Below are 15146 nucleotides of genomic sequence, written 5' to 3' on the forward strand. Positions count from 1 at the left end.
TACTGCCATGCTTCTGTCAGTCAGATATGAGTTGAACCAATTTAGGGCTTTGCCCTGCAACCCTACATACTCTTCTAGCCGTGAAAGCAGCACCATATGATCTATTGTATCAAATGCTGCAGTTAGGTCTAATAAAACTAACACTGCAGAATCACCAGCATCCACAGTCAGCAGTAAATCATTAAAGACTTTTACAAGGGCTGTCTCCGTGGAATGATACTTCCTAAAGCCAGACTGATAAAGTTCACCAATCTTATTCTGTTCTAGAAAGACATGTAGTTGGCTAAACACCACTTTTTCTAAAATTTTTGACAAAAAGGATAGGTGAGAAACTGGTCTAAAATTTGTCAAATCAGTCGGATCTAAGTTAGGTTTTTTTAGTATAGGTTGCACAAAGGCCTGTTTCAGCATGTTAGGAAAAACCCCTGTATCTAAGCTTTTATTTACAATCTGAAGAATATTAGGTCCAATGGCGTCAAAGTTTTCTTTCAAAAACCATGGAGGAACCATATCAATAACTGACCCAGTTGGTTTTAATCCACTTACAATTTCTCCTAACTGCTGAAATGTAATACGTTCAAACTGATTAAAAATGGTGGTCTGTATAACAGGAAGTAAAAAGTCACAACTCAATTGCGGGATAGTCCCTCTAAGATTCTCAATTTTTGTTTTAAATGAGTTAAGAAAATTCTCACATATTGATGGAGATGAATCTACATTTAATATCGGAGGGTTTACTACTGTGTTTATAATATTAAACAATGTCTTAGGATTATTAGCATTTTTTTCTATTAGCTCGACAAAGTATTTAGATTTAGCTGTTTTTACGGTCCTCTGAAAATTTTTAAGTGCTTCCTTCAAAATATCATAGTTAATATGCAGCTTATTTTTCTTCCACTTTCTTTCTGCCTGCCTACAAATTTGTCTAAGACCTCTTATCTCATCATTTAACCATGGATCAGACCTAGCTTTGCGTGGTTTATTTTTTTGGGGAGCTACTGTGTCTAATACTTCTCCACAGGCTGAATGCAACCAGTGCAGGTGCTCATCAACACCCATATCCTGAAGAGAAGAGTCAGACACTTCACACACCTCATTAAACCTTGCAACAAATTCTGTACTAGTAGTAGGTGAGAAGCTGCGAAAGCTTTGCAAAGATTTCACAGACTTTACAGAACAACATGAGACAGGGATAATAAAAAGTACAGGTTTGTGGTCAGAGATAACATGGTCAATTAATTCTAAGTCTTCAGTAGGAAGTCCGTGTGTTAGTACCAAGTCTAATTTATGGCCTTGCATATGAGTCGGGCCATTTACTAATTGTGTTGGGTCAAAAGAGTCAATCAGGTTGAAAAAGTCCTTCGTCATCACAATATCTGGGCAGCACACATGTATATTAAAATCTCCTAAAATGAGCAGTCTATCAAATTTTGAAAACAGACCTCCTAAAAAATCCCCAAATTCACTAATAAAGTCTTTCTGTGCTTTTGGAGGCCTGTAAATAATAGCAATAACAATCGGACTACCAATGTCCAGTAAAAGCAGCTGTCGTTCAAAAGAAGCATATTCTTCTGTTGGAATTAGTCTGCACTTAAACTTATCTTTAAATATAGACGCAAGTCCTCCTCCTCGTCCCAATGAGCGAGGTGTATTATAGAAATTGCAGCCCCGTGGTGTAAGCTCAGAAAAAGGACTCATGTCCCCAATTGTAATCCATGTCTCAGTAATGAACATAAAGTCTAAGCCACGTGCATTAAAAAAGTCATTTAACAAGAATGTCTTATTCATCACTGACCTCGCGTTGATCAAACCGATCTTCAGCTTTATTGTATCATCATCAGTGCGAGTTGTTGTCCGAGGCAGCGGTTTAATATTACATAATCTTACCCCGCCGAGGCGAAGACGCGGTGAGCGAAGCACTTGATTCGATCCAGTAAAAGTAGGGAAAATCGGGACATTCCAGTTATACGACGATTCCATGGAGCGCCATCTCACAAAGCGGGAGCAGTCCTTTCCATCAACAACCAGAGCTCGAAACCCGTATCTCCTCCAGTTACTTCCAAGGGAAAGTTTAAGTTTAACCGCGAAACCACCTCTTTTCCCTCTACGCTTCCGTCGTTTCTTTTCCAGCGGCAAACATTGCACTCGACGAAGGAAGTGCGGCACAGACGCCAACAGTGGCGGAGGAGTCCCGCCAGTACCCGGCACTAACCGCCCACATGGAAAGAACCTATATGAGGATATATGCGCATATATGAAACATATATGCAGTTTATATGTACATATATGCTGCATATATGCACATATATGTCAATATGTATGCTGCATATATGCACATATATGTCAATATGTATGCTGCATATATGCACATATATAATATGTATGCTGCATATATGTACATATATGATAATATGTATGCTGCATATATGCACATATATATTCCACATATAGGTAAAATTGAGGTGCATATATGTGCATATCAGGCCATATAGGTCTCCTGTATTGCTTCTTTATATCCACATATAAGCCATATATACAAGATATGTCTCAGCTCATGGCAGGATCCGGTCATAGCTCAATGTAATTTTACAGGTTATGGTCTGTATTATTAGGGCCCAAGCCCTGAAAGGGCGCAGAGCCCTATTGTTCTTCTAAGGATTATTATTATTATTATTATTATTATTATTTTAACCCGACTATTTGGGCATTTTTGGGGCCCTTCCCATGCTCGAAAACTCTTGAAACTTTGCACACGCATCAGAATGCGCGGCCATCAGGGCCGGGCTGAGGCTGGGACCCGGGCGTGGCAGGGGGGCTCGACAGCGCCCCCTAAAGTGGGGTCTGAAAACGGGGTCTATAAATCAAACACACTTGCACGTACATATATGAAACTCGGTACACATATAGAGCTCATCGGGCCGAACAACTTTCGTGCTCTAAGTTATGCGTCAGCCCAACAGGAAGTGAACTATTATGGGTTGTTCGGAAAACGCATGCTCTGGAATTTGCGATACTCCTCCTAGACGATTGACCCGATCAGCACCAAACTCGGTCAGCATGAAGTCAAGACACTGAGGATGCTAAATTGCAAGCAACTTTTTGATATCTCAAACGGTTTGGCCGTGGCGAAGAGACAAATTTATAGCGAGAAAAAGGAAACAGGAAGTGTGTTATAACTTTTGCATACATTAATTCATTTTGATGAAACTTCAGCTGTGTGTTCGTTGTAAGAGGCCGATCACATGGATATGACTTTTGTGAGTCAAAGTTATAGCGCCACCAACTGGCAGCAGGAAGTGTCACTTTTGTCCAAAGTGGGGGGTTAGTTTTATCTGCAGTCACCAAACTCGGTATATATATTGTACTTTTCGAGCCGGACAACTTTCTAATTTACAGTCATTAGCTCTGACCAACAGGAAGTCAGATAATTTGGTTGGAAGATAACACAAAGTGGAAAGCGAGCTCTGAGTTTTTACCTTCTCCTCAAAAGCGATTCATTCAATCTCCTCCAAACTCGGACAACATGAAGTAAATATACAGAAGATGCTAAAATGCGAACGGTTATTGGATATCTCAAACGGTTTTCCCTTAGTAAAAGCCTAAAAAAGACCAAATTGGGACACTAGTAATGGTTCATAAATAAGGCTATACTCCCACCTGCTGGTTATTCTATATATCACACTGTGTTTTTTTCTGTTTTTTTTCTGTTTTTTCAACACTTATGCTCTCCCTTAAATGACCAGTAGAGGGCAATATTGTATAAGTTTTCAAGCAAAAAAACTTGCCTCTGTGTGTGTGTGTGAATGGTTTTCTAGCCTGGTGGGGACTTAAACCTGAATGCACACAGACTCATGGGGACTTCCTAATGGGTACAAAAGCTTATAAATCATACAGAATGAGTTGTTTTGAAAATGTAAAAATGCAGAAAGTTTTGTGTGATGGGTTGGTTTAGGGTAGGAGCAGTGTAGGAGGACAGAATATATGGTTTGTACAGCATAAAAACCATTACGTCTATGGTGAGTCCCCAAAAAGATAGTGAACCAGACATGAGTGTGTGTGTGTGTATGTGTGTGTGTGTGGGTGGGTTTGTGTGTGTGTGTGTCTGTGTTGTGGATGGGGGATGGTGGATTGGCTTAACTGATAAGAGTTGCCTGCAGCATACTTCAGCATTACTACTGTGTGTGTGTGTGTGTGTGTGTGTGTGTGTGTGTGTGTGTGTGTGTGTGTGTGTGTGTGTGTGTGTGTGTGTGTGTGTGTGTGTGTGTGTGTGTGTGTGTATGTGTGTGTTCTTTTTAGCCTGGTGGGGACTTCAACCTGAATGCACACAGACTCATGGGGACACGTGTCACTGATTTCTACAGTGTGTGTGTGTGTGTGTGTGTGTGTGTGTGTGTGTGAGCCACTCTTCTGTCTAAAAAGATTACCTCTCAATGCTGTGCTTTGGCCTGCATTAAAGGATTAAACATATTATTCTGGGTTTGAATAAAAAAATTAATGTATAAAACCAGTTTATTTGTAGGGCATTGACAATATTGTTTTATATAATTAGTTAAATAATTGTGTTAATACAAATAATTATTAATAAAAATATATAAATATAAAAAAACATTACTAACAAAAGAAAAAACATTTTATTGTCTTTAAAAAAATAAAATAAAAATAAGTAGTGTGTGTAACTTAAAAAAATGAGAAGATTAATGCCTTTTGTTTAAGGAAAAAAATGAGAACCAATGATCTACCGGTATATAGAATAACCAGAAGGTGGGAGTGTAGCCTTATTTAGTAACCAGGTTGGATATGTCCTAGGGAACACTGTTTTGAAGATAAAACTATTGTTGTTATTGCAAAACAGTGTTTTCAGACAGTGAAATAAAAACAATGTTCTCTCACTGTTTAGATTTTGTGTCTGTCATTCCCCTCCCCCCTCACTCTCCCTCTCTCAGGATCACTCTGTGTGTGTGTGTGTGTGTGTGTGGAGGGGGTCTCTCACTCTGTGTGTGTCATCTTGTCTCTTGTTTTTTCATAATTTAACCCTTTCATATCATAGGCTATCACAAATATCTATCACTTTATTGTGAAAAATAAGTAAAAAACTAAAACATATATTATATCTTTAATTAAATACTGGTCTTCTGAACTTACAAAATTTTGAGCTGCAAAAAATACATTTGCACATAATTGAAAATTCTTTTAATTGTTTTCTGTAACATGGGCTTTAAAGAAGGTCATGTGCTGTGTTTGCAACGATCACGTATGACACCTCTTTAAACTAATTATTTATTGATAAAATTCAAATGGATTAAACAAATTTAATTTCACATTAATTTATAAAAGTGGCTGTTTATAATAAACTTCCATAAATTATATGCACGCATATTACTCTACCTGACACTGATATTAAAATCATTGTTACGGTCTCTGTGATTTGGCTTAATTTATTTTTAAGAGAAGTGTAAGGATAATACAACTTCAGCATTTGGACAGTATTCTGCACTCATTTGAAATTGACATTTGAAATCATCTGACATAAAATTAATGAATAAAATGTAATTGATCTCAGAGATGTGAGTGTTGTGGTTCCTGGTCATAGCAGCACCAGTTGCTGCAGTTAATGAGGTGAATTCAAATGACTTTGACATAGTCCTTTTATTTATTTTTTCCCATATTAAATGCCTATTGGCCTGCTGTGCACAGTTAAGCTGATGCTGCCGGGGTGGCGGTGCCACCGGCTTGGGCCCGTAATCGCTGCTCGCAGCTTTAATTTGTTTTGTTTTTTGTTTTTACAGAATTTTCCTGTTTTTTCATTATACAAGAAATGCCTGGTGTTTTACAGATATTCGCTGTAATTTAAATTTCGACTATTAAATTTACAGGAATTGCTTGTATTCTGGTAGCCTATTACATCTGTTTTTTTTTTTTTAAGATGGATTTTTACAGAATAATATGTAATTTTAGCCTACATAAAAGTGTGATTAATATTTTACAGATTTTTTTCTGTAAAATTAGAAAAAAGTAAACGAATGTTTAACTACAGAAATCAGCAGTCATTCAACATGTTTTACTTACCATTTAAGATAATGTGTTGGTTAGTGAGTTGTTTTAGGCTAAATAATAGTATTTGTACATTAGGCCTATACATATTAGTCTAACTATAAATTGGATTGTAGCTACTAATCTTTTAACCTTTAACCTTGCAAACAAAAAAAAGAAGCTAATTTTGATAATTTTTTGCACTGACTAATTCTCCCCTAAATTTCCTAACCACATCTATTCATGTACATTTGATGGGTTTCCAAATCCAGTTGCAAATGCAGCTGTGTGTGTGTGTGTGTGTGTGTGTGCGTGTGCTTGCATGCGCGCGCGCGTGACGCAGTTTCAAATTTGCTGCCGGTTAATTTTCCGTTAGTCACGCCCACAACAGTTTGCGGAGAGGTAACGTTACACTGTAACCGTGAGATCCAGTTAAAGGGGTACTTCAGCGCTGGGAAGATGAATCTGTATTTAAACTGGGTCATCAATGCAGTAGAAATGTGAAATTATTTTTGAATTTGGTGCCTTCTAGACTGAGAAAAGACAGAAAATGTATTTTTGTCCCATGGGGATGAAAGACTACAATTCCCAGAATGCTTCGCTGCCCTGTGAGGCCATTCCCAACACCACCAACTTCATTACTGTGACTGAGTTAGAGAAGACACTACAATTAAAAACTGAACGTGTCTGTTCAATATAATGAGTGAGTCACCGCGCGAGTATCACAGCACTGAGCACTAACTGCAGGAGTGATGAGAGCTGAGGTAATCGCGACTACATTCGCGGCATACATTCACAACGCCAGTTCAGTCTGGCACGCGTTTCAGTTCATGCCTTTGCAAGCTTAACTTTCATAGAAATGAATTTGAGAAGTTAAAAGACTTACATTGCTCACCATAGCTCCGTTTAAATGATCCTGTCTGCAAGCTGAGCTCTCCCTGCCAGCTGAGTGTAATCGCCCATCCCCCATGCGCAGATTCAAAACATGCAGAAATAGCTCCCTCTGCTGGCTGTAGTCTTTAGCCTTTGGGCAAACATTCCTCCTATGATGCAAAAATCGTCATTTTGCATCATAGGAGGAATTTTTCCAGAAATAAAATGCATAAATCTCTCGTCTCAGGGAGATATGAGGGGGGAAAGCACAATAATTTGAATATTCTCCAGGGTTTCTACTGATACAAAGCCATATGCTAATCGCTGAAGTAACCCTTTAATCTCACGACTCACTTCACGAGTGTAGCTTAGCCTAAAATAAAATAAAATCACCCGCTCTAACATCACTGTAACGGTTACAGTGATGTTAGAGCGGGTGATTTGATTTTATTTTAGGCTAAGCTACACTCGTGAAGTGAGTCGTGAGATTAACTGGATTTGAGCAGCCGTGAGCAGGATCTCGGAACTATGTGAGGAAAAATAACGCGCCATTTCAGATCATTCCATTTTTTTTGAGGGCCATTTCATTTGTCTCGGCAACTACAGCGACTTTTGACAAGCAGCGGCCATCATATCAACCGATCACTGGGCTGAGGTAAGAGTCTCATTCTATGATATTTATATCGTGTGGCTGCACATTGATGTTGTTGGTTGTTTTAAAGCTGTTGTTAACATTTCTAATCGTTGTTCAGTCACATAACTGGCGTTGAGAGTAAAACACTGAAAATTATAGCAGTTCAGGCCTCTTTCAATTTTCCATCTGTTTAACCAAGAAAGATTAACTTAGCTATTCATAAAGTTTGAAAGGTTGTATGTGGTAGTTATGTTACCGTCATTATATCTTTTGAAACAATGAACTAACGTTATCGATTAACTATAGACCTATATATATATATATATATATATATATATATATATATATATATATATATATATATATATAGCTCTGGAAAAATGAAAATATATTATATTATCATCGATCCAGATGATTGGACAGTTACGTTACACCCCTAGAGAGTTATATGATGCAGCTAACGTTAAGTCAAAGTAATATAATTTTACTTTAATTATAAATACTGTAAATTTAGCTCAGCTTCCAGATCACATTAGGTTGAGGTTTTTGGTCTCAGTAAAACATGCTGGCATGTTTTAATTCATGTAATAGTCCTATTTTTTTATTTGTATTATTTTTTTATGCTTTTTTGTGTGATTTCAGGTCCTGTGGAAAGACTGGAGGTCTACAGCAGGTGAGCATTGCAGGTGTGGAATAAGGGCACTGTTCTTCTCATTCAACAAATTCTTTGTTTGCATCTTATCATGCAGCTGTTTTGAATAGTATTTTGTTATAATTGCAACTAGAATAATTCAGAAACATGGCTTTTCCTATCACTGCTATCCTGACACAGCTCTCTACCCTTCATTCCAGCGGATGATCAGCCGTAGCTGCTCGCATCTCAGCCTGCTTGATGGAAATTTCCGACCTTCACCTGGATGACCTTTACCTTCAACTCAACCTCGCCAAGACGGAAGTGCTCGTGGTTTCAGCCAGCCCTACCTTTGTGTTATAACTGATCAGTTAATCTTCACAGACCACATTGCTAGAACTGCCCGATCTTTAGATTTTCCTTGTACAGCATTGGGATGATCAGGCCATTCCTATCGAAACATGCTACACAACTCATCCAAGCTCATGTTCCAGCCACTGGCATCAGTGTTTGCTGATGCACTGTGAAGACTTGCGCTGTGAAGGCAAATGGCGCATTGTGGTGCCATCCCAAAGAGGCACAAAATCACTTTCACAGACCTTTATCTGGACTGTTCCATGCTGGTGGAATAACCTGACTAACTCCAGCCATTTTCAGGAGACCACTAAAGATGCATTCTTTTGTGAACACATGACCCATAAAACTAGCTCTTTTCTGTTTAACAAAACTGCTAGACTAACTAAAAATTGTCACTGCACTTATTGCTGCTTCCATACTCTTCATTTGTAAGTTGCTTTGGATAAAATTTAATTGTACATGTATAAAATAATAACTGCAATGTGACAGTATAAAAGAAAGATAATTGTCTTTTAATGTAGATATTTTTGCATATTCTAAATTATATACTAAGCTTGTATTTCCTACAACTGAAGTAACTTGACATATGTGTTATGTAAAATGACTAATAATGTAAATGTGCAGTTTCTGTACAATATTTTGTAAATTTAACAGAAATTGGCTGTAAAGGTTGCTATTTATGTACAAGTAGGCCTACTTAATTTAGAGGTTGAAGTTGTGAGTGGTTCTGTTCAAATAAATATTAATACTGTAAATATGCAAACATGTTTTTGAATTGATGTGCTTACTGCATTTTTATAAATAATATCTTAGTTATTGTACATAGAAAACATATATTTTAAAAGTAAATTACTGTAGATGGACAGCAGGTTTGTAAAATAAATTTGATTGAAAATTTAATGTTTTATGTGTAATTTAACATAATTGATCCGTTTTTCCACAGTTTAATAAATTATAATTAACATTAATATACTGTAATTCATTTTTTTACAGTGTAGGTGAACATATAGGTGCATATATGCACACATATATGTGCATATATGTACATATATGTGCATATATGTACATATAATATAGGAAAACGGCCAATTTTATATATGTCACATATATTAAAAACCTATATCAAATCCTATATTAAAACATATATGTTTATATAGGTTCTTTCCATGTGGGCGTGTCTGTCCATCCGCCACAAATCCAATACTCAGCAGAGTTTGCCGGTCATAAACCAACCCAGAAGACACGCTTTGGCTTAAGACAACAGGTGAATTAAAAATTCCATGGTTTAAAAGGTAATTAAAAAAACATAGTACAATCAGCTTCAGAGACTGACGGCATGCATGACATTATAATAATATTTCAAAAATGTTACTGTATTTTTAATAAATTCAGCTTTGGTGAGTAGAAGAGACTTCTTTCAGAAATATTAAAATATTTTACCGACCTCAAACCAATGTAAAAGATTAGATGTGATGTTAAATATGGTGCTGAGTTTTACTGCTGAATTCGTTAAAGGGGCGGTGAAACACTCAGTTTCAGTCAATCTCATGTCAATCTTGAGTACCTATAGAGTAGTATTGCATCCTTCATATCTCCGAAAAGCCTTTAGTTTTATTATATTTATAAAAGAAATATGGGCTGTACCGAGTCTTTCTGGAAAAAAACGAGCAGCTGGAGGCGTATCGTGTGGGCGGAGCTAAAGAATGATGAGTGCACACAAAGCGGAGACGTCCTCAAGCGTGGAGAAACCCTTGCTATCTCAGCTAATACAGATAATGATCCAGAATCAGATCCGGAGGCTGAAATAAATTGAACAGGAGAAGCAGCAGCAGCAGGACGTCCGTCTCTGTGGTATGGACTGTATTTAGTGGCCTGTCAACATTTGTGTGTGTTTACTCGCAGTTTATGAGGACATGATTCGGTTTATGGACTATTGTATGCGACTAAACCTTAGCAGTAGCAAGCAAAGCGGTTTTGCACGTCAGACTAGTGTAACGTTATACAGAGAACAGCAATGGAGTCCGTTAGCGCATTTGAATGACGAAGCACGCGGTCGTGTCGTTTACTGATGTTTACTCACGCGACGATAGCCGACAGCACAGACATCTGAAGCAGTTTAACTCACCGGCTGCTTCCAAAGCAGGACCGAACCTTTATCGCTGGGACCGCTCCGTCAAAAACACACTTCTTTGGTATGATTTGGTGAAGTCCTGTGACAGCAGTGACCGTGGAGATCCACTTTGAGACGCGACTAAAGTGATGTTGTGAAGCTTCCCGTCATTTCTGCGTTCAAATCGGTTCAAATGCAGCGCTGCCTTCCCAGAATGCTGTGCTGAAGCGTTGAAGTCGCTCGACGTCACCCATAGGAATAAAGTGGAGCGGCGCGGACAGACGTGTTCACGGACGACTGGATCTGCACCTGAGAGACTGTTTACGGCGTGCGTTTCCTCTCTCGCTCTAGTCACGCGCGCGCGCCCTACCGGGAGAAGAGCCCGTACGGCCCATACAAGGACCTTCCGCTCTATTAACGTCAAGCCGACCCATACTCGAAAAAAACTCTCCGAAACTTGTGAGAAACCGGAAGGAGTATTTTTAACACAGAAATACTCCATCAAACGTCCAACATTAGTTTTTGAAACTTTGTCTATGTTTAGGATGGGAATCCAAGTCTTTAACAGTGTAAAAAGCTCAGTATGCATGAAACAGCATTTCTCCGCCCCTTTAAATATTCAAGAAAACCTCAAATAAATTGGTCAAAATACAGTAAAAATAGCATTCAAAAGTTTGGGGTTGATACGATTTTTTTTTTAAAATGATTTTAATAATTTCTTCTGCTCATCAAGGCTGTATTCATTTGATTAAAAATACAGTAAATACAGTATGGCTGCACAATATATAAAAAATATCGCAATATCGCAAATATGCATATCGCAATCGCACGCAATATCTGAATGATTTTATAGGCTACTTTAACATTGTGAAAAGTGTACGTTTAAGGTTGACGCATATAGCAGAGAATAGACTGGGCACACGACTGTTACGAATGTGACTTACTTGACTTTAAAAAGAGTTATTAAAGGCAGAGGTGGACAAACTTCATTACTTGAGTAAAAGTAACAGTACTACTGGTCAAATATTACTCCGTTACAAGTGAAAGTTGTAAAAAACAGATTTTTACTGGAGTAAAAGTACAGAAGTATTTCTTTTCAAAAGTACTTAAGTATCAAAAGTAAATGTCCTTCTTTATGTCGCCGCATTATTGTATTATTGTTGTATAAATGCACATTATGCCATCATGGTCTAAGCCAGTCAGTGACGCTCCATCTGACACACTAGCAGACGACTAACTTAAACTCATTTAAATACTTGCAGAAAAGTTACAAAGCTCTTTGTAAAGCGCTGTCACTTTAAGGCCGAATGCACGGATCCAATACACTGATACACATCTGATATTCTCACACTGTTCACCTTCACTGAAGACAGAATCAACTTTGTTTATGTGAATCCTCCACTAAATGAGCATTTGGACATCCGTCTTCTTCCATTTTGCTCTAAACTATAAATCAGTGTTTAATAAATGCTGTGAAATCATTGAACTTCACGAGACTCTACAAGAGTGATTCCTGAAAGGCTTTCTGCAAAAACCCAAACACCTTTTAAAGAAGAAAAAAATCATCACTGACTTTCAAAGCTGCGACAGAAACGACTTTCCACTTCGAGGACCTTGATAGAAATGTAGTGGAGTAAAAAGGACGATATTTGTCTTTCAGATGTAGTGAAGTTAAAGTCAGAAGATTACAGAAAAAATAATACTCCAGTAAAGAACTAGCCCAAATTATAAAAAGTATAAATATGTTTTTTTGCCAGGGTTCCATCCTAAAATGAGTATTTCCGGCGTTAAATATAACATAATTGTAGTCATTTCAACCCGCGGCAACTGTGCCAATATTTCAAAAAGCCCAATTCCACCGGAAAACACTGAATATAGTGAAACAAACGTGTGTGTGTGTGTGTGTGTGTGTGTGTGTGTGTGTGTTCCTTGTTTGGCAATACTTGTGAGGGCTGAAATGTCCTCACTTATATAGTAAAATATGAAAACAACCCACTAGTGTGGACATTGGACTGGTCCTCACTAGTTTAAAAGGCTTATAAGGGATAGGGGTTGGGTTTGGGTTAGGGGATAGAAAGTATCATTAACCTGATATAAAATCAGTCAATGTAATGTCCTCACTAATAAAGTGAAACAAACGTGTGTGTGTGTGTGTTTCAGGTCGGGATGGTGTTGCATTACTCTTCTCTGTCCACTGTGCTCTGGCTGGGTGTAACGGCAAGAAACATCTACAAACAAGTGACCAGAAAACCACAGAAAGCCCACGATGGAGACCATGCGCCACATCACCCCAAATCACCCATGCTGAGGTACAAAACACACACAAACACACACACACACACACACACACACACACACACACACACACACACTCCTGCTCGTCTCCAGGCTTCGTCGAGACATCGCGCTATGACACTCGCAGAGTTAATTTGAACAAATTAGCCGCTCAGTGCTTGACATTAGTCTGAAGAGCAAACGTTCTGTCCAGATGAAGCTCTTCTGGACAGAACACACACACACACACACACACACTTGCATGTCGCAGGCACGTACACACACACACAAGCACACACTCTCACATACACATGCTCTCACTCTCACACACTCACACACATGCAATCACACAAACACAAACATGAACTCTCTCTCACACACACTCTCACATGCACTCACATACACACACACTCTCAATAGTTATAACCACAAACAGTACTATGATGCATTATAACTTTTTTTATGTTTATTTATCAGATGATACAACACATTATAATGTTGTTTATAAGGCATTATGAATGTATTAAAATGCAGTGAGAATACCCTTATGATGCATTATAAATACAGGCTTCATCTGATGTTATAATGGATTATACAACACACACACACACACACACACACACACACACACACACACACACACACACACACACACACACACACTGCCCCTACCCAACACACACACACACACACACACACACACACACACACACACACACACACTCTGCCCCTAAACCTACCCATCACAGGAAACATTCTGCATTTGTACTTTCTCATAAAAACTCCTCCTGTGTGATTTATAAGCCTTTTGTAAAGTGGGGCCATGGGTAATGTCCTCATATTTCACCCTCTCCTGTAATACCTGTGTCATACCCATGGCATTATACACATTTGAGTCCTGATATTTCACACACACACTCATTTAACAGCTTGTCTGTGTGTTCTCTGATGGCTGGTGCTTCAGTTTTTAATCTGGGATTTTTAGTTCTTCTGGGTTTTATTGCTGAAAGTAGGTCAGGTTGTGTTCTGTCGTCTGTGAGTCAGACAGACCGATCTTCAGCTCCGCGCTTCATTTACACTTCACTTCAGCCGCTTTTCTTCCGTTAATGTGCTTCTTAATTAAAGGAACACTCCAGAGTTTTAAGAAATAGGGCTTATTCAACGTCTTTCCTACATTTAGATATGTGGGCAAATGCATTTTTGTCTCAGTGCATTGTTTTAGTTTGGCAGGGTCACCGCTAGCTTAGCTTAGCATAATTAATGGAATCCTATGTTGCCAGTTAGCATGTCCCGAGTAAAAGTGATCCAAAAAAAACACCTAATTACTTCTTGTGTCCTGCGTATTCACAACGAGTACAAATAGCGATGCAGATTAAGACTAGGCGATTTCCTGGGCAGATATTGACTATATTATGGGGAAGCACAGGCGAAGCAGAGATTTAAATAAATGAATGAATGAGGCATTTATATAGCGCTTTCATATGTACTACTGTACACCCAAAGCGCTTCACACTCACGTCAGGGGTCTCTCCTCAACCACCACCAGTGTGCAGCTCCACTGGGATGATGCCACGGCAGCCACAGTACAACAGCGCCAGTGCGCTCACCACACACCACACACACACACACACCAGCGATAGGTGGAGAGGAGAGAGGGTGATAGAGCCAATTCAGTGGATGGAGATTATTAGGAGGCCATGATTGGTAAGGGCCAATCGAGGGAATTTGGCCAGGACACCGGGGTTACACCCCTACTCTTTTACGAGAAGTGCAATGGGATTTTTAACGACCACAGAGAGTCAGGACCTCGGTTTAACGTCTCATCCGAAGGACGGTTATCACGGCTCTCATCCTCACGTCCTCCGGCTGTTGAGCGATCGCAGTGTGTTGTTGCGTGATATCTCTGCTGCCCCATAATATAGTCCCAAGTCAATATCTGCCTAAATCGCCCAGTCTTAATCTGCATCGCTATTTGTACACAAGACACAAGAAGTAATTAGGTGTTTTTTTGGATCACTTTTACTCGGGACATGCTAGCTGGCAACATAGGATTCCATTCATTATGCTAAGCTAAGCTAGCGGCGACCCTGCCAAACTAAAACAATGCACTGAGACAAAAATGCATTTGCCCACATATCTAAATGTAGGAAAGAACCTGAATAAGCCCTATTTCTAAAAACGCTGGAGTGTTTCTTTCCCAGAGACCCTGATGGAGGACGAGGATGAGCGGAGAACCG

At 38.9% G+C, this 15146-nt stretch overlaps 1 protein-coding gene and 1 long non-coding RNA gene across 2 annotated transcripts in view; both read left to right on the top strand.

Moving 5' to 3' along the window:
• Positions 1–15146, top strand: part of LOC137044903 (adhesion G protein-coupled receptor A3) — a 268199-nt gene that overhangs the window by 227907 nt on the left and 25146 nt on the right. The window contains exon 18 of the mRNA XM_067421283.1: positions 12796–12944. Coding sequence (XP_067277384.1) covers positions 12796–12944 — 149 coding nt within the window. The remainder of the gene's footprint in view (positions 1–12795; positions 12945–15146) is intronic.
• Positions 7492–9421, top strand: LOC137044966 (uncharacterized). The gene is made up of 3 exons (XR_010898659.1): positions 7492–7558; positions 8180–8223; positions 8390–9421. It is a non-coding gene; the product is annotated as an uncharacterized lncRNA (long non-coding RNA).

Source organism: Pseudorasbora parva, chromosome 17 (assembly GCF_024679245.1).
Source record: "Pseudorasbora parva isolate DD20220531a chromosome 17, ASM2467924v1, whole genome shotgun sequence".
Taxonomy (NCBI): Eukaryota; Metazoa; Chordata; class Actinopteri; order Cypriniformes; family Gobionidae; genus Pseudorasbora; species Pseudorasbora parva.